This window comes from Cryptococcus neoformans, chromosome 1, assembly GCF_000149385.1.
Source record: "Cryptococcus neoformans var. neoformans B-3501A chromosome 1, whole genome shotgun sequence".
NCBI classification, from domain to species: Eukaryota; Fungi; Basidiomycota; class Tremellomycetes; order Tremellales; family Cryptococcaceae; genus Cryptococcus; species Cryptococcus deneoformans.
In genome coordinates, this window is record NC_009177.1 from 1082549 (window position 1) to 1100843 (window position 18295).

The window sequence follows — 18295 nt, forward strand, 5'->3', positions numbered from 1 at the left end:
CCGGTACCGTAAGTGTCGACGAAGATGGAAAGGGGTTCAGCGACACCGATGGCGTAAGAGAGCTGGACGAGGGCTCGTCGGGCGAGACCAGCAGCGACAAGGGACTTGGCGATCCATCGAGCAGTGTAGGCGGCAGATCGGTCGACCTTGGACCAGTCCTTACCGGAGAAGGCACCACCACCGTGAGCACCCCAACCACCGTAGGTGTCGACAATGATCTTTCGGCCAGTGAGACCGGCGTCACCCTGAGGACCACCAATAACAAATCGGCCGGAAGGCTGGATGTGGTAGATAACACGATCGTCAAGGAGGTTCTTGGGGATAACCTTCTTGATGATCTTCTCAAGGATCTCCTCTCGGAGTTGCTCGGTAGTGATCTCCTCAGCGTGCTGAGTGGAGATGACGACAGTGTCGACACGGAGGGGGACCATAGCACCATCCTCACCCTTCTTGTACTCAACGGTGACCTGCGTCTTAGAGTCGGGTCGGAGCCAGCCCATAGAGCCGTCACGACGGGCAATGGCCATAGCGGCGTTAAGCTTGTGAGCGAGCATGATGGTAAGAGGCATCATCTCGGGGGTCTCGTCGGTAGCGTAACCGAACCTGATAAAGTCGTCAGCCCTCGCCTGCATGACGGACTCATGCGATAAACTCACATAATACCCTGGTCACCAGCACCAATCTTCTCGAGGGCACCGTGGTCGAGACCTTGAGCAATGTCGGGAGATTGCTGCTCAATGGCAACCAAGACGTTACAGGTCTTGTAGTCGAAACCCTTCTCGGAAGAGTCGTAACCAATCTTCTTGATAGTGTCTCGGATGACCTTCTGGTAGTCGATCTGCGCCCTGGTGGTGATCTCACCAAAGACCATGATCATACCAGTTTTGGCGGCGGTCTCACAAGCGACCTGCGGAAACACAATGTCAGTTGAGGGACCAGAGATGAAACATGGCGTATGGATGCATACCTTGGAGAAGGGGTCCTCAGCGAGACAAGCGTCGAGGATGGCATCGGAGACCTGGTCACAGATCTTGTCGGGGTGGCCCTCACCAACGGACTCGGAAGTGAAAAGGAAGCTGTGTTGAGCCAAGGGCAACAGTGGTAATCAAACAGGACAGAACAGATGGCGGAAGGGAAAATGGGCAAATATGGGCGAAAACCAAGGACCAGCAGTCAGCAGTCAATCCTCTCGAATGAGCTTGTCGACTCGCAGAAAACGTGCGATGCTGTTTGAGGAAAAAACACTCACTGGCCAGGGGCCAACTCAGTGGCGGGAGCATTACCGTTAACGTTGACAGCAGTCATTTTGTATATAAGCAGGTGGGTGGTGGGGGGTTTTTAGACAAGAAAAGGTAATTGGAGAAGAGACAGAAGAGGGGGGAAGATTTATACGGTGACGAGGAAAACAAGGGCAAAAAAAATGGAACCAGAGCTGCCCTGTCCCTGCGCCGACGCCCGAGCCGCCGACCAGCAGAGCCATGCGACGATGGCGTGCGAGCCAGGAACGGGAAAAAATGGGAATATTATTTTACTTACCCTGGGACGTGGCATTAAGGCGGACATGGCCGTCCGCCCCACGTACTACGCGAACGTTGGTGGCACGCTGTTCATGGCACAACTCCTCTTCTTTCCAACGCACTCCCATCCAACCCACAAGCTAACCCAGTATATACTTGTACGTATGATACGACCTCTGGTTTGGCTGAGCAGGCTTCGTTCAGTCAAGTCGTTTCGTTATTGGTGTAAACATGGCGTGACTTACAGGGAGGTACGGCAGGCCAAGCTATGATATACGATTGCAAGAGCCATTGTCAGCAAATAACAAGACATCAAGAGATGCTAGGCAGCGCTGTCTCCTCGCATTCACAATTGAATCGCTCGGAAGAGAACGAGGACTTACCAACTGAAAAATCTCTTTTTCGTCCTTTACGGCGAACTCAGTACCCTTTTTCATTACCGCTATCGACGGGCTTTAGTTACTTATGGGGTCCTTTCTCTGTCCCTTTACTCACCAGAGTCCTATTCCAGCGGTCAGAACATCAGCTACTTATATATACGACATTTTGAATGTGAAATACTTACGCCATCTCGTTCCCCCATGGCATACTCGTTCAATACCCATCCTCTCTGTATCGCTCTCCATCTCATAATCTTCATCAACTTCCCATCCCCAGTATTCCCCAATAGCATGTACGGCAAACTTTCAATGGGACAGAGCCTTAAATCAATTTGCCTATGCAAACTATTTGCTTTTGGAAGCTGAGTCAGAGCGAGGACCTTCCTTTCGCCTTGTGAGAAAATCTTTGCTGGAGAGATAATATTGGCGGACACAAGTGCTGCAACAATTTTTGACATAAGACTGTTTGGATCTGCTTTTCTCGCTCTCTTCTTTTCCTTTTCCTTTTTGACATACGATCTGGTGCGTGGTCAGCCGCATTTTATTGCAGAAGTACTCAGGACCTACTCGTGCCAGACAACGACATCCATGTCAGACGAAAGATTTTCCCCTCTCCGATAAGAGCCCATGATTGCAAAATTAACTACAACCGTGTCAGGTCTCGCACAGAATAGTGCAACGATATCCCACGCTTAGGATCCTCTCTTCGTAAGGCATCCTTGATAATTCCGTCAAATTCTTCAACCTCTGCTCGTGGTATCATCACATCCATCTCTTCGTGGTATTGAATGGCCAACTAGGCAATCTTTGTGAGGATTGCCTGTTTGAGGACAAAAATCACCGACTTACCTTTTGTGCTTCGGAAATACTAAATCTCCCACCTTCTGCAATCATTAGGTCGTTCAATGTTTCTATTCCTTCCTCAGCACTAGAAGGTCTCCATTAGCCCATCCTTGGGAAACCCTTCCCATGACACTACATACAAAGCTCTCGCTCGTATCTTCCCAAACCCATGGATTCGATTGAATTTCACCATGGCCTTCCATTTATCATCCAAAGCTTCTAGCCTGGGTACAAACTTTTTCGTGACAAGGTCGTATATCATAAACCATACTACAGCATTGCTCTGGAAACAACTAGACATGAGCAAAAAGAACTTAATCAAGCCACTGAGACTTACATAGGGAGGAATTACTTTTTCCAAGTCATTCAGCTTCAAACAAGGCTCACTGGACTCTCCATTAGGTGCCAGAGAATAAACGGCCCGAAGGACGTCACGGTAATCAACGTTTACTACAAAAGCTGATATAAGCCACCTTATCAATCTGAAAAACAGGCTGGGTACCGGGATGGTCTTGTATAAGCTGATCAAGAGACTGAGAATCTCTCAATCCATTCAATAAAGCTCTAGTTGAGACGACAAGCTCGTCATATCCTATCAGACAAATCAGTCAGCCGTCAGCGAGTGTAGGCGGTAAGCCACATGACATGCTTGGTCCATGTTGCTTTTTCAAGTCATTCAAGTTCTCCAAAACGTCCGCTATCCGAGGGCCTCTGTTTGATTGCATTCTGATGGGTTGGGAAAATTTCCACACCGGCCCAAAGGTGGTTTTTGGGAGAGAGCGGATGGCCATGGGTATTATCCCCAGGGCCGGACGTGGAATAAGTCGAGATATGAGCATCGTGATCGAGTAATGCCTGGTAACCGTTGTACGTATATATTGTGGGCCTCTGTATGATTTATAAATGAGAAGCTGTTTAAGACCGTCATCTGGTCATCACTGGATGCAGGGCACCGGATTGATGGCTGATTGATGAGCACCTGAAGCCTTCCCTATGGGAGAAGCCTGTGGTGTGGGAGAAGGTATATGGGAAAACAAGAAAATCGGCCATAATATGCTGTATTTTGAGGTGGTACAATTCGATCTCCCATTGATATAAGGTAAAAAGTTACTTTTCAAGCACTGGTTCATGTCAATGGGGTTTGGTTAGTATCCGCCGTCTGTTTTCGACATTTTCGACAGCGAGTAACCGACACTGCTCGTCGCGTCGTCGCGTCAGTCAAGTTGATCATTACGTAACATGGGTAAAGCGTTTGAGCGATGCATACTTCCGCGGTTATGAGCTCGCTGTCAGTGCGCGCAATCAACTTCCAGCAAATAAGCTTGATCTTGCCTGAGAGACAAACCACGCAGCACAACCGATACGTTCAGAACGCAGAACGATTGCTCAAATACCCCATATATTGAATTTTCATTGGTGCGCCCACCACTTCCGGACCAACCGAACCTTCGCCAACCACCCCAGAGCCATGTCCAAAGGCACCCGCTTTCTCACACTTGCTGTCCCACTGTTATTACTTTATATTCTCGCCCTCTATCATATTGTACCCACTCCCCTCTTGCCTACAGAACTAGCTGACGATATACTGCCTGTGGTAAGCCACATTTTACTGGGGACGTTGATGTTAGTAGCTGATCAGCTGCCTTTTCTTTCGGCTTTTGCATAAAAGCTCCCTTGGTGGCTTCTTGTTTCCTTTGGGGCATACTCCCTAACTTCCTTGGGGCTAGGGCTTGTGAGATTCCACGACTGTCCGGAAGCGTACGAGTCTCTCTTAAGTGAGATTTCCCAAGCACGGAACGAACTTCGAAATGCCGGAGTTGCTGTTGATTGATTAGATGCTGAGAACAAAGGGATGCTAGTGTGAATAATGTATCAAGTATATGTCCAGCGGAACCATGGAAAGAGTCGGTGGCTATGTTGTCCCTGGTAATACATGGAATATCTAACGGACATTGAATATTATGGGCATAACAACTAGTCCTCTTCTTCCTATAAACGTCACCAACATCAACCGCGATCATCATGAACTCAACAGCTCCTGCATTTCTTTTCTCATGCGCTGCATCTCCTCCTCGTTCTCCTCTTCCTCCTCGGCCTGAACAGCCCACCCCATTATCAGCTGTTCGTTTATGTATTGAGCGCACACGACTTACAGGTAAGGCAGCCCCCACGGCCCCCGCTTGACCCAACTTGCCGTCAGTGAGCTCATATAACACCTTGTCAACTTCCGCATCTGCCTCCTCTTCTATCTCTTCGTCATCTACAGAGTCAAGGGTTTCTTCCATCATCTCTTCCATAATTCCGCTCTGCGGTTGCAAGTTGGATGAACTATTAGTCCGAGCAATACTATTTGAAACCACAAAGAGCTGACCTTCATCATCTCCATGCTCATTTCACGCATAGTAGCGCTCAGTTGGGGGAGCTTGACTAAGGCATTTGTAGTTTTCATGATTTCAGTACTCTTTTGGAATGCTCCTGTAACTTTGACCATAGCTGCCCATCTTAAATTAGCTTCGAGTGACAAGAGTCCATCCCTGAATCACTCACAGAGTTGATGTTGGAGTTGCATATTCACACTCTTAATCCTTGCCTTTGAACTTTCCAGCCTATCCCTCTGTTTGTTCGCTCTGACGACCTCTCTTGCCAAGATCTTTGCTGATTTCACGTCGTTCTTTTTCGCCAGTTGCTTCAGCTCTATTCTTGATCTCTGGGTAGCAGTCTCGAGCTGTGATCCAATTTATGTCAGTCAAATAGACGATGACAGCGGATAAAGGAAGTATCCTTGCGCTACGCATGGGAGGACGCACGTTACGGATCTCTTTGTCAAGTTGTCTCTCTTGTTGTCGCAGCTTGGTCTGCCATGAGCGTACTTTCTCTTCCGGGGTGGGGCCATACAGCCATCTGTTGACAGACTTCATGCCTCCGTGCTGGGGTGAGTTTATGTGTGGTTTCCGGATTGACACTCGCGGTCGACTGGGCCGGTCGGAGTAGTGGTCATAGAGGTGATGATGATGATAGGAGGGCGAGTGGCAAGTCGGGGACAGCCGGGACGGAGATCTATGCTTCTCCGTTCTGTTGACGCGTTCGCGACGGGCGAGAATTCAATAAATGCAGCGAAGTCGAGCAGTATGGACGGACGATGACCCCTATGCCGCCGACTTATTCTTCCTTTCCCTCTTATTTCGCTCAGCTGCTCGCACCGTTATAATGTGGCTTTTGACTGTAGTAGGAGAAATTCTCGGCCAGAAACGTGAGCTCGCAGTTCCTCGCTGGTATGCAGCTAATATTTATTCGCAGATTACACCTTTGCATTGCAGCAGCAGAAAAGCTATACTTTCGGACGGAACAAAGACTGTGATATTGCCTTTCCTAACAATTTGCGAGTAAAGCCTGAAGAAGGAACTCTGGAAATTTTGGAATGGGATTACACGAATGTAAGACTGGTGTGAAAATCGAGCGTCTGGAAATTAGCTGACAAGCATTATTATAGAGGCATTCTCGACCTGACATTAAATGGCGACCTAAACCGAAGAAAAACGGCGATTATGGGACTATTGTTGCTGTAGGAAAACGTCCGGAGACGCCTAATGGGTCATTGAACAAGGGCGATTACGATATACTTCCCATAAACAACGAGAAGGGAAGCGGAGTTTTTGTGGATGAATTAAATGTGACGGGAATATCGTTTGCCGATGACATATGGTTCTTGTGAGTGTACAACTTTGCTGTGTACTACAAAGATGACCAATATATAATATACAGTCTGGAATGGAGAGACCTATGCCTGCTGTACGGCAAAATGATGGACGAACCGGATCCGATCAGAAACACTCTCAAAAGTTATTGTATGTCTCCTCCATGAAATCATTGTTCTAGAATTGACAGTAAATAGGTATTTCTTGGACAACAACCTTTGACACGTCCGATCCACCCCAATATGTCCTGTTAGATACCTACCGCAACAACTGGGAAGCTAGATATGCCGTTTGTTGTGGAATACCTATCCTCCTTCCCAGCTTCCTCGCCCTCCTTCAAAGTCGCCTAACAATCAACTGGCGAAAAACCGCGGACGCCTTCTGTAGCTTTAAATTTCCGCTTCCTGGTGAAGATGAAGCAGAGTATAGACCAAAAAACCATCAGAGCATTAGATTCTCTTCCAGCATTTGGCTTCCTGATAGACGCAGGAGGACGTTGTATAGAGGATGGCATGTTTTGCTTTTGAGGGAGCAAATTGTAAGCAATATTTTATCTTCTCTTCGCTTACTCACATGACTGCAGCAACCCAGAGAAGCATTCATGTACAAAGCGTTAGGTGCAGACTTACAAGAGGTCATTGTTGAAGGCAATCCACCTAAAACCAGCAGTGACGTCGAGGAATATTTGGCGGACTGGCTTTCCTATGTGGACACTCATGGGGGGAGAAAAAAGGGGCTTGTCGCTTACAGCGGAAAGGTGAAGGACATGACTGATGCGAAGATAATTGAAGACACTTGTGAAAGGTACGTTGAATTGCACGTTTTCAGAGACCCTGGTTGCTGACCTATTTGTAGATTGAAAGTTAACTGTGCTTCGGTTGCTAGTGCTTTCGGGGCAGTCTTAAATGGGGGCGTTCATCAATTCCTTGAAGGTGTGGATAATAAACATAATAGACATGCCGCTAGAGGTACGTGATATCGTTTCTGCCCCCTCGCCATAAATTGAACGACCGTGGTAGGCTCCATTACCGCCATCACCCCAGCAGCATCGTCTTCCGTCCCAAGTCCTGCAGCCGATCCCTTTCGCCGACTCGCTGAAACACCCACCCCTGCATTAACACCCACTCCTCCCTCCGAGCCGACTGTGACTTCCGTTGTTGCTGAAAGCAGTAATGCTCCTGGTGTACCTTCGACTTTTTCCGACGAGACTACGCCGCCAGTGCCTTTCGAACCGCCTAGATTATCGCGGAGGAGAACGGCGTATACGAAACCCATTATCGCCGATGCTACACCCGTTCCTGTTGCTTCTAGCGAACCTCAACATGTAGCAGTGAACGCTGACGGCACAGAAGAAGCTGTCGATGAATGGCGCCCTCCTCCGGTCGCCGTCCTACGTCGAGTAAGTCACCTTTAATTCTAGCTTGCTTCAGTTAAATCGGCTGAAAACCACGGTAGCCTCAGAGACGAACTGTAGGAAAAGGAGCTCGAAATCCTCCAACCTCCGCCCCTCCTCAACCCCTTGCCACCCCTCAGTTCAATGGTACCGATACACACGTCACTTCGCTTGACCCACATCCTTCATTTGCACCTAACTCCATGCCTTCACAAGAAGAAGATTCACCGGGAGTAGCTCCGGGGCCTTCACGGGCAGGATTGTCAGATTACCCTTCATCGACACAACAAAACACAATGCCTCCTATACAAACGCTACCTCGTCCCAGTCGACGTTACGGCACCACATCATCTATCGCACGTTTTCAAGCTGCGCCGAGTAGGGTTGCCTTCGAGGAAACTGTCGAGGAGGAAGAAGATGACAGGCTGAAAAAATTGTATGAGAAGACGCGCAAGCAAGGTTTTGGACCTGCATCGCTGGCAAAAAAGGTGAGAACAGCAGATCGTGGGGGTGATGTGGAGATGGAAGATACCCAGATATCGAGTGCGGCTTCTATGACAGATAGGGAGAGGTACAAAGCTCCCAGCGAGATTTTACACATTGATGAAGAACCGGAAGAGGAGGAAGAGGAGCAGGATCTTTTCGCGCAAACGATGCGGAGATCCAAAAGACCAGCGTCTGCCGCGGGTTTATCGGCAACTCAATGGACAGTGTCTGAGGTACAGAGCAAAGATATAGGCAGGAGAGGCTCTCAAGACTTGATGCCACCTCCTGCTCAACGTCGTCGTATCCAGTCACCTTCTCCTTCCCCTGAGCCTGGGCCTTCTGATCAGGCTCCACGTAGAGCTGCTCCAAGCCAGAACCGTTTCGATTTTCAAGATGCCATCCCTCAACCTATGACTCGTGACGAACAATTCCTCCGCGTCGTTGCTGAGCGTAAGAAAGCTAAAGCAGCTATCGACAACCTCGACAAAAGCTTTGATAGTATGCTCCGTATACCGAAAGCTCAGACAGAATCTGAGGCTGATAAGCCGGACTACTCGGTGCTGGACGAGGTTCCTCCCCCTAAGGCCGGCAACTATATTGCTGTGATGAGAACCAATAGTCTGTTTAGAAAAGATCTGGGACAGACGAAAGAAAGGGAGAACGTTGAAGACGGGAGGCCCAATTTCAAGAAGTTCAAAAAGGTGAATTCGTCCTACAGGTCTGTTATAGGCATGAACTAATGACGAGTAATAGAAAAACGTCCCTCGCAGAGCACCCTTAAAGATGGTACTCACCACGTCTGTTGTTGACCCATCCAAGTATGAAGAGCCCGAACGTACGTTGCTTCACCCGGTCTTGTAATTCAAACCCTAACATTTATATATTCAACTCAGCTTATTGGCCGACCCAAAAGAAGACACAGAAGAAGTCTCAGGCGCAGTCCGGCTCTTTGTCCGACCCAGAAGAGGATGATCGCCCGCTTTTGCCCAGACATAAACCCCGACTGTTGGTTGAAGATGACAATGAGGGCGACGGTGACGTAGAGTTCATGGCTACTGGACAGGCGGCAGCTGGCAGAAGAGGGACACAGAGGAATCAAATACGGGACAATCGAGTCACCCTGGGAACTTCCGCGCAAAGAACCAAGGGAGGCGAAAGCGTAGCCTCAGATACTTACGACGACCAAGCGGCTCGATCCGATGTATCAAAGGCAACCCATAGCAAAGCTGCTACAAAGGCCACTGCGGCGAGAGGGAGGAATAAACTGTTAGTAGAGGATAATAATACGACGATTGACTGGGGATCGTCGCCTAGCACTGCCAAAGGAGGGAAGAGTAGCTTCGAGTTATCAGGGACGGCTACGTTAGACGATGATCCTTCTTCGACAGCTAAGAAGGGTACGCAGAAGAGAAAGGCGTTAGCAGTAGATGTGGATGATGATGAGGGTGTAAGTCTAAATCGTTGTTATTGTGGACGTTCGGGTGCTTATTCCATCAACAGGGATTTGGAAACTTTGGGAAGAGGCGAAGACGTTGATGCTCAATGCGTGCTCATGCTGGAACAATACAGGACCACAGTTGGTTGATGACTGTACAATACGGTACTACTGTCTATAATGCATAAATCATGACTACTGGTTTTGTATACACCCATCCCGGCCGGCTCATATCTAAGCCGCAGCAGTGAGTAAGGTCTATCTCCTTGTTAACAAATTCTTGTCAGCCTTTTTGTGTCATATTTCACTCATTTTCTCTTTTCTGCCTTCTCTTTCCATATCCATTATCCAAAGAGGAATACTTCAAATGATCGATTTAGGAGTACTTGTGTGTAGAAGCTTTATCGCCAGCACACGACAGGACCTCACGTTCCAAAGTCCTGCGCCCAATATACAGTTCTGCCCCATACGGGATGCTCATAAATGCCCAGAACAACCCAGCTTACTTGATTATCAGTCGATGACCAGATCATCGTCAAGGCTCTTTACTCACTTCACAGCAGACAAACGTTACCATGTCAGGAGACGCCTTTGACATTCAAGTGCGCATAGACATCATTAACGCTCAAATTCCAATTCAGCCGTCGACTTTATTAACCTGGCACCGCTTGAGTCGTGGTATGAAGGTTTCTTAGGCCAGCTGCAAGCCCCTACAGAGGGATGAGGTTGCAAAGTGATTTCACGAAGGCTAATCAGAAGAAATTGATCGGTAATCTCACTTCGACATTGTTGATTGGAATGGTAACAAGGATAGTCGTAAAATGAAATATGTCACATGACTTGTGATTGGAACTTGACGCCCTAAATCGGTCGGGGATGTTGATGAAGGACGACGCTACACATGTGCAGCAGATCCGATAGCTGAGAGAAAGTGATGATACATACAAATGTTCTAATGACTCAAGACAACAAGATTGTACCCTCTATATCCTTCAATTTTCTACCAGAGGCCCCTTTATTCACTCGCCAAGCTCCATATAAGATTTGCCGTATACACTTTTGGGCGTGAATTGTCGACCACAACCGAGTGTACATCCTCTTTGGCATCGTTTCCTTATACCATCATTAGTAATCTCGCGTGAGACGATGAAAATGATAGACATACTTATCAAGACCTTGGTAACGTTGGATCCATCTTTCGCTGATACTAAAGAGAATCCAGCTTCCGAGAATAGTTTCAGTCGAATACTTTCTTCCTATGTTAGCGTGCATCCTAAAAGCCAATATTCTTTCACCTACACCTTGCCATCCGCCCAATCCCCTTCACCAATCTCAACCTTTTCAATATCCTCTTTGGCAGTTTTCCACTTGCCCAACTCCACCTCCTTTTTGGCCACCGCCGCTTGTTCTTCGTTCAATTGCTTTGCAATAGAGAATTGCTGTTGTTCAAGAGAACGAACATTGGCTTCGTGTTCCGCTGGTGAAGGATGGGAAGGTGGTCGTTGGGCTGCAGCTGCTGCTTGGCTATGCTGACGGGATAGTTCTGGGTCCAAATCTTTAGCTTTGACGAGCTGTCTTAATAATGAAAACCTTACGGCGAAGCTCATCTCTGAGTTTATCAACAATCTCCGTTCGCTCAGCGTCCTTGGCGTTGACGGCTGCCTCAGCAGCTGCCAGGTCACCAAGCTCTTCATCAGGAGATAAGTTTGGGTTTACATCACGAACGATCTTCCTATGCCTGGGATTAGCTTATGCCTGCAACTGTGAGCGTGTGCACATACGCCAAAGCTCTCCAACCTTCTTCAGACATCTCCTGCGATACGTTTTGTTCGCTGAAAGAGTAGTCTTGCTGGTCTTCGCGCATGTCGTGATCCGATTGCTGTTGCTCCATGGTCGCTGATATGATATCGGGAAGGGTAGTTGAAGTTTGCCTGGGGAATATGAATCTACGTACGATGGCTCCCTTTTGTTTTTGTTTGTTTTCGCCTTGGTCGTGTTTGTTTCGCGACGCGCGCCGTGCCTTTTTCCATACATACAACCGTTTCTCTTTTGCGAGCCTACATTAGTCACCATCACCCCATTTTAATAATAGGCGCGGGGCGGATTTGGAGGGGGGAATGTCGTCACTTGGGTGGGGTTTAGAGAAGCCACTCTCTATACTATCACTGCAGCAAGAAATCTTCAAAACATACAGCTAGATCCAGCACTACCGCGTCAACCATGTCTGCAAATCCACCAGCCCAAAAACGACATAACCGCAACAGGCTGGGAGAGAGACGGGTCAACCGCGACCCAAGCAGCTCAAGAGATGCCAGCGAAGAGGGTAGGCAGCGTTCTATATTTTGAGATGCACAAAAAAGAAGCTAATACTGTGCGCCCGCTATCTGTAATGTCGTGTTTTCCCCGCCTGTCGAATTTCCCTCATCGACTTCAATCCTCCTAATGTCATTACTGCAACGTAACCGCTGCGGACTCTTGGCCAGACAATGACAATGTCGAAAACTCATTTTCCGATGTCGGATCCATGAACTCTTACCACGCCGAAGCACTCTCCACCACCTCAACCATTGATTCGCCCACTAGGATGCCCCCCCCTGCTCTTCCGCCCCACAGCTCGTCAGGCTCGCCAAGCACTACCCAGGCTGGAAGACGTTCTTACCAGCAAAGACGCGTAGAAGAACTGAATGGAGAAGGGAGCCAGAGCGAGGGTCTCGATTCCCCAACGTGAGCCTCTTTCCAACGCACTTTCTACGGCAAGATGGCGAAAAATATGTCGCTTGCTCGCAAAATCTCCCGGTCGCACGTGTACGGGTCTGTGCGCCAAAGGATGCTGACGGTCCCATTTTTTTTATCAGATATGACGGCGATGTGGAGAGCTCTTCCACCATTGGCGGTGCACCCGCTCACCACCAACACACCCACTTCCGAAGGCCCTCATTCCCAGCCCCAGTACCTACATCAGAAACCCCGCATCCTGCAGCCCACATTGTCCAGCGGCAACCCACTCCCAAAGCCTCCCAAATTGGCTTCTCCGCCGCGGACTACCCTGCCGTGCCCACTCCTAAAGCAACCTATGTTCGACCCTCAGATGTTCCTGTTGCACCTTCTGTAGCCCTTGAAGAGTGCGCGAGAAGCCCACCTACGACTTCCTGGATCCAATCTCCAAATTCCGCTGGAGGACCGCCGAAGATGTACGCCCGCGCCGTAGAACGTACGGAAGAGGATATCAAGGGCTTCGTTGAGCGAGCGATCCACGGCAGAGGACAAGAAGATGGCGTTGAGAGATGGTGGAAGACCAATCCTCCGCCGGAGGGCAAGGTTGTGAGAGTGTATGCGGATGGTGTCTATGATCTTTTTCACTTTGGGTACGTTTGGGGTATTTGCTGTCTGTATGATGAACATAGCTCATGCTACTCTTTAGCCATGCCTTGCAACTTCGCCAAGCCAAGCTTTCCTTTCCCCAAGTTCATCTCATGGTTGGCGTTTGCTCTGATGTTCTTTGTGCGCAGCACAAGTCTGCCCCAGCTATGACCCACGCCGAGCGCTGTGAAGCAGTCAGGCATTGTCGATGGGCGGACGAGGTTATCCCTGACGCACCTTGGGTTGTTGATCAAGCGTTTTTGGATAAGCACCAGATTGACTATATCGCGCATGATGAAGAAGTTTACCCTAGTAAAGATCATGAAGATGTGTATGCATTTGCTAAGAAGGAGGGTGAGTGAAAATCCCGCTGCTCCTCATATATGTTCTCTCCTCCTCATATATGCTCGCGCTGACATATGGAAAGGTCGTTTCGTTCCTACTCGTCGAACACCTGCCATCTCCACGTCCGACCTTCTCGAGCGTATCGTCCGAGGCTACAGAGATGGTTTCTTCGATTCCAAACTTGAAAAGAACGGTCACCCCGAACTGTTGGCTGCAGATGTCGATTGGGACTCTAGCGCATCAGTGGAGAAGCGAGAAAAGAGAAAGGCGGCGCATCACCACAAAGTGAAAAAGTAATACCAAAAAGAAAAGGAAAAAAAAAAAGAGTTGTCTCTGATGTTTTTGGTCAGATCTCATTTAGGATTTTAGTTTTGGATGTATTCTCGGGTCGTGTTTTCTGACTCTAACACTGTGCATACTGCCCATCATCCCCCTACTTTAAGTCTTTCCGCCTCTTTCTGGGCATTCGCTGTGCTACTCGCTATCGTAACCTCTGCTACACCGGGGTCGGCAAGCTCCCACGTCCCATCACGAGTACCTTTTGTCTTATCAACCTTTTCGCCTAGCAACAGCCTTTTAATCTTGGAACCTTTGCCTTCTTTCTCTTTCGTCCCTCCTTCCTCGGATACATCATCCTTCTTCTCCTTTTCCCGCCCCTTTTCCTTCCTACTCTCATCTTTGCTCGTATCCTTCTCAAGACCGGTAAGAGGCATTTTTCTCTTTTCCAGCTCTTTTCTCAACACTCCCTTCTCCGTGTCCCTCTTCTTTCCCCATTTTTCCAGCTCGTCCTTCCCTGCCTTCTTCGCCTTGTCCTTGTCCTCCTTGTCCTCCTTTTCGACTCTTTTACTCGTCTCTTCTGGTTTCTCAGCTTTACGTTTCCGCAATTCACGCTCCACCCATGCGGGTAGCTTGTTTTTCGAATTCCCACCACTACTCGACCCCGCGCCGCCAGAAGAACTGGATCTGCCTGATAAAGTAGTAGTAGCTGAAGAAGAAGACTCGGAAGTATATACACTTTTGAGAAAATTGCCCACAAGGATGATGACCAGGAAGACGATAAACGCAATAATGATGAGTGAAGGTATCAGTTTCGGTTTTTGGTGGGGGGAATACCATTCGGGCTGAAACTCTCGAAGAGCGAGCACATGCCGATGAGCCATCATCCGAGCTTTGTTATTTCCATTAGCCTACTTTATTTCAAAAAAAATCAAATCTTTAATACTTGCATGTGATGGGGACAGCAGACGACGGTCTCATCGCCAAAAGAGGTGGTGGTGGTGGTGGGCGCATCCATCGGCCAAGCCTTTCATCCCATATCCATTCCGGTGGTGGTGGCTCCGATCGTCTGGGCACTGCGCTCTGAGCCCTAGCTTGCTCCACCACCATCTGACTTTGCCCGCCCAAACCACCCACCCAGTCTCCCACCTCTCCCATCCCCAACTCTTCCCACCATGACGACCAATCCAATCCACCCCCTCCTCCTTCTCCTCCGTCCCTTATCCACCCCCACACTCTCCCGCCCACTTCGGGATAAACACCCAGGAAGAGTACCGTCCCGCCCGCGAGACATACAAGCGTGGTCGTCACCAAGAGATCGTTATTGGTCGCGAACTCCCCGAAGCCGAACGGGAGCGCAGAGGTATCTGGGGGCCGCGCGCCGAGGGAGAAGAGGAGAAGGGGGATAGCAGGGAGGAGGGCGAGGAGGATGATGGGGCCGGGGAGGATGGTGGGCGTTGGTGCGAATGGGGCGGCTTCCCGGGGGAGGTGAGGGCGAGCGCCTGGCGGTGGGATAGGTGGATGGGCTTGCATTTATTGGTGTTACTGTTTCCGACGCTATCCAGTCAATAGCTCACGTTCCGATGCTATCCAGTCAGTAGATCAGGTTCAATGTGTTTCATTTCTCGTGGATAGGATTTTTAAGGCTTGGGAGGCAGATTGATCAAAGGACCTGGTCGTCAAAGGTTATTACGCCTGTAAAAGGAGGAGGCTGGGAAAGAAATGTAGTCCTTGGGTCTAATAAACGTCCTTCATATGCATGATTCTCAATTGTTGTAAAACAATGTAAATGAGAAGATTTAAAAATCATTGGTTAAATGCTTGCCAACTACCTCACAAATGATCTCATCAGCAACTAATACTTGCGTCCTTGAAAAAAAAAAAAAAAAAACCCGACTTACGCGTCGCTCAGCACTCCAAATGCGCCATTCGCCAGCATCCTCTGCTCCACTGTTGTGTTTTGCGTATTCAACTTTACGCGCCCCAAATGAGCATCGGCCACCACTATGATCTATAAATTAAACTTACCTTGTCGGGATGCAACCTCGCAATCACCTTCATATACTTGATCTTCACTTGCTTATCCGTAACCAGCTCATGCATCCCTACTTTCAGCCCGCCCTCTTTCACGATATCGTCCCAGAGCACTGTATCAAGACTAGCGATGAGCGCGCGCAAGTTGGTTTCCTTGCCGCTTTTCCAGTTTGCGATCTTTGCGTCGACGTTGTCCTTGTGAAAGAGTCTGGCTTCTTCCTCTGCCTCGAGCGCCTGTGCGGCTTTGCGGAGGTCGGCGACGGCAGCCGAGCGGTTGACGTCTGCGGCGGGTGTAGACGGTGCGGGGCTGCTGACTACGGCAGGAGCGGCGGCAGCAACATTTCCACCACTCTGCATCATCTTTTTCGCCCGCCTCGCACCTTGCGCTGCCATATTCCTCGTACTGGCAGCCGCATTCGTGCCGCCCAAGAGCACAGGATCCAATCCCATCACCCGTTCCCAATCCTCCAACGCCGCTTTCCACTTTTCACCCATTTCCCACGCTTGCGCTCTCTTGACCAGTGCTTTTGAAAGACCGTCGCCGAGCTTGATGTCGGCGTACTCTGCAGGTAGGGGCGCTTCCTTGCCCGGGTGGTAGGAGATGCCGACGAGGTCGATGACGGCGGTGCAATCTGTCGCTGCGTTGACAGCGTCGCCCAGCTTGAGCCGGGTGGTCGCGCGGTTGTTGAGGAGAGGGATGAGGAAGAGGTTGTCTTTTGGGAGAGCGGCGATCGCCGATGAATAGCACGACTCGGCTTCGGTAAAACGACCGAGTTTGAAATGGTCGTTTCCCTTTGTCTTGTGAGCGGCTGACGACTCGAGTTGTAAGGGGGTGGCAGAGATGAGGGGTCGACGAGGTAAAGGCGGCGCCGCGGGTTTGGGTGACGGTGCAGCTCGAGATGCGGGGCGAGATGTAGGGCGAGATGTAGGGCGATGTGCTGGGTGGTGGTCATTGCCAGACAAGAGATCGGCGATGCCCTCTTGTCGTGCAGGTCTCTGCTCTCGCCTGGGTGCAGGGATTGACGGTCCGATCTCTTGCTCATCGTCGCTATCCTTGAAGCCTCCCCTGACCTGGCGCGATCTCTCATCCTTCCAACCTTCATTTTCCTGCATCCACTTTGGCCTCGTATCCTTCTTCTTCTGATCCTCGCCCCTTTCCGCCGCCTCCAGAGCCTTTCTCTGCTCTTCATACACCTTTATAGCCCGTTCTTTACTGGTGTTCCAGAACGATGTAGCCTTGTTAAACATACTCTGTCCAATCTCGGATGCTTGCGCAAGAATACGTTCGGCCTGTTCTTGCGCGTTGGCAGCGGCAGCGGCGGCATCTCGCTCTTGTTCCTCGGTCGTACGTGCCTTTACAGAATCGCGGGACGGACCAGCACGCCGTCTACGCCGTCGTTCTTTTTCGGCTTCTTGGCGTTTACGTCGCTCGTACTCGATCCTATCGTCATCAGCTTCGGGTAGATGATCATCCCATGATCCGCTCGGTCCGGCATTACCAGGCGCGTGGCCTTGGCCTTGGCCACTACCGAGAAGCAGCTCGAGAGCTTCCTGGACGTCTGTACCGGTTGACGTCTTTGCGAGCGCCTGCCGAGCTTGCGTAGGGGCAAAGCCCATTTCGACAATCTGGCCGACAATATGGGGTGGAGGAGACGCGGGTGGAGGTTCTTGAGGGGTGCGGGGAAGCGTGGACTGATTGGATGTTAGCGGGAAAGCACCTGTCGTCTGTTTGTGCATAGCTGTTTGTGCATACCTTGGTCTGAGCGGGCTTGGATGCAGCAGGTCTACCGAGCTCTCCAAGCAAGTCGTCATCATTCCCGTCACCATCCCACAAGTCGACGTTTGACACTGGGGTCCGTATCGCTGATGTCTCTCCGCTGTTGCTCGCCTCGGATGCCAGGGCCGCTTTGGCGGAACCATTCAGCGTGTTCTCAAAGGCGTCAAAGTCGAACGGGTCGGTGTGTGCGGGCGGAAGCGGCGCAGGCGAGTGGGCGTGGGATCGCGGCTGCGATACGGGGTTTGAGCCTGCGGACAAGAGGTCGCCGTCGTCGCCATACTGGTCCCAGAACGTGCCGTGGTTGGAGCGGGACGACGCGGACGTGGCGGCGCTGCTTCGACTGCCGAGGTTCTCCCAGAAGGCACCGTCGGCCTCAAACTGCTTCCTCTGCGCCTCGTCCCTTCGCCGCCGCTCCTCTGCGATCGCCGCCTGCTTCTGCGCCATGGTCATGTCCTTGGCGGGCTCGGCGGGGCGTGCTGCGGGGATGGCGAGGAGGCTGGAGAAGGCGTCGCTGTGCGCTGTGGCTGGCGCTGGCGGTGGCGCTGTGGCTGGCGGTCTCGCTGGCGGCGGCGCTGGCGTTGGCGGCTTCGCGGCGGGCTGCGGGGGGGGGCGGGCGAGCAGCTCAAAGGCGGGCTGGGGGCTGCGCGCGGGGGGCGGCGGCTTGGCGGACCAGCTGAGGTCGAGCAGGTCGTCCATCGTGCACGTGGAGAGTGTTTCACAATGCTGCACGGACCTGCGATATAATAAATAAATA

General features: G+C 50.4%; 8 protein-coding genes across 8 annotated transcripts in view; 3 read left to right on the forward strand and 5 right to left on the reverse strand.

Annotated features, from left to right (window-relative positions):
- The window catches only part of CNBA3860 (hypothetical protein), a gene marked incomplete at both ends in the record, with an annotated part of 1534 nt that extends 229 nt beyond the window's left edge, over positions 1–1305 (reverse strand). Inside the window, 4 exons of the mRNA XM_772824.1 lie at positions 1–603; positions 657–907; positions 968–1076; positions 1250–1305. The exon at positions 1–603 is cut by the window's left edge and continues 68 nt beyond it. Coding sequence (XP_777917.1) covers positions 1–603; positions 657–907; positions 968–1076; positions 1250–1305 — 1019 coding nt within the window. The remainder of the gene's footprint in view (positions 604–656; positions 908–967; positions 1077–1249) is intronic.
- Positions 1306–2043: 738 nt separating this feature from the next.
- Positions 2044–3041, reverse strand: CNBA3870 (hypothetical protein; the record flags this gene model as incomplete). Its single annotated transcript, XM_772825.1, has 5 exons — positions 2044–2416; positions 2465–2540; positions 2588–2693; positions 2747–2825; positions 2881–3041. The coding sequence occupies 5 exons, from the start codon at positions 3039–3041 to the stop codon at positions 2044–2046; spliced, it is 795 nt and encodes a 264-aa protein (XP_777918.1).
- A 1167-nt stretch (positions 3042–4208) lies between these two features.
- CNBA3880 (hypothetical protein) lies at positions 4209–4571 on the forward strand (the record flags this gene model as incomplete). The annotated part of the gene is made up of 2 exons (XM_772826.1): positions 4209–4334; positions 4410–4571. 2 exons carry the CDS (start codon positions 4209–4211, stop codon positions 4569–4571), a joined length of 288 nt encoding a protein of 95 aa, XP_777919.1.
- Positions 4572–4760: 189 nt separating this feature from the next.
- CNBA3890 (hypothetical protein) lies at positions 4761–5658 on the reverse strand (the record flags this gene model as incomplete). The annotated part of the gene is made up of 5 exons (XM_772827.1): positions 4761–4835; positions 4894–5046; positions 5112–5233; positions 5288–5465; positions 5548–5658. 5 exons carry the CDS (start codon positions 5656–5658, stop codon positions 4761–4763), a joined length of 639 nt encoding a protein of 212 aa, XP_777920.1.
- Positions 5659–5947: 289 nt separating this feature from the next.
- CNBA3900 (hypothetical protein) lies at positions 5948–9899 on the forward strand (the record flags this gene model as incomplete). Its single annotated transcript, XM_772828.1, has 11 exons — positions 5948–5990; positions 6038–6174; positions 6231–6448; positions 6503–6585; positions 6633–6973; positions 7019–7239; positions 7291–7403; positions 7455–7834; positions 7891–9015; positions 9068–9149; positions 9208–9899. The coding sequence occupies 11 exons, from the start codon at positions 5948–5950 to the stop codon at positions 9897–9899; spliced, it is 3435 nt and encodes a 1144-aa protein (XP_777921.1).
- An 865-nt stretch (positions 9900–10764) lies between these two features.
- On the reverse strand, positions 10765–11613 carry CNBA3910 (hypothetical protein; the record flags this gene model as incomplete). Its single annotated transcript, XM_772829.1, has 5 exons — positions 10765–10862; positions 10915–10997; positions 11049–11292; positions 11345–11481; positions 11531–11613. 5 exons carry the CDS (start codon positions 11611–11613, stop codon positions 10765–10767), a joined length of 645 nt encoding a protein of 214 aa, XP_777922.1.
- Positions 11614–11969: 356 nt separating this feature from the next.
- Positions 11970–13751, forward strand: CNBA3920 (hypothetical protein; the record flags this gene model as incomplete). The annotated part of the gene is made up of 5 exons (XM_772830.1): positions 11970–12072; positions 12233–12473; positions 12605–13114; positions 13171–13463; positions 13537–13751. 5 exons carry the CDS (start codon positions 11970–11972, stop codon positions 13749–13751), a joined length of 1362 nt encoding a protein of 453 aa, XP_777923.1.
- Positions 13752–15536: 1785 nt separating this feature from the next.
- Positions 15537–17991, reverse strand: CNBA3930 (hypothetical protein; the record flags this gene model as incomplete). The annotated part of the gene is made up of 4 exons (XM_772831.1): positions 15537–15558; positions 15632–15702; positions 15759–17456; positions 17518–17991. The coding sequence occupies 4 exons, from the start codon at positions 17989–17991 to the stop codon at positions 15537–15539; spliced, it is 2265 nt and encodes a 754-aa protein (XP_777924.1).
- Positions 17992–18295: the final 304 nt, after the last annotated feature.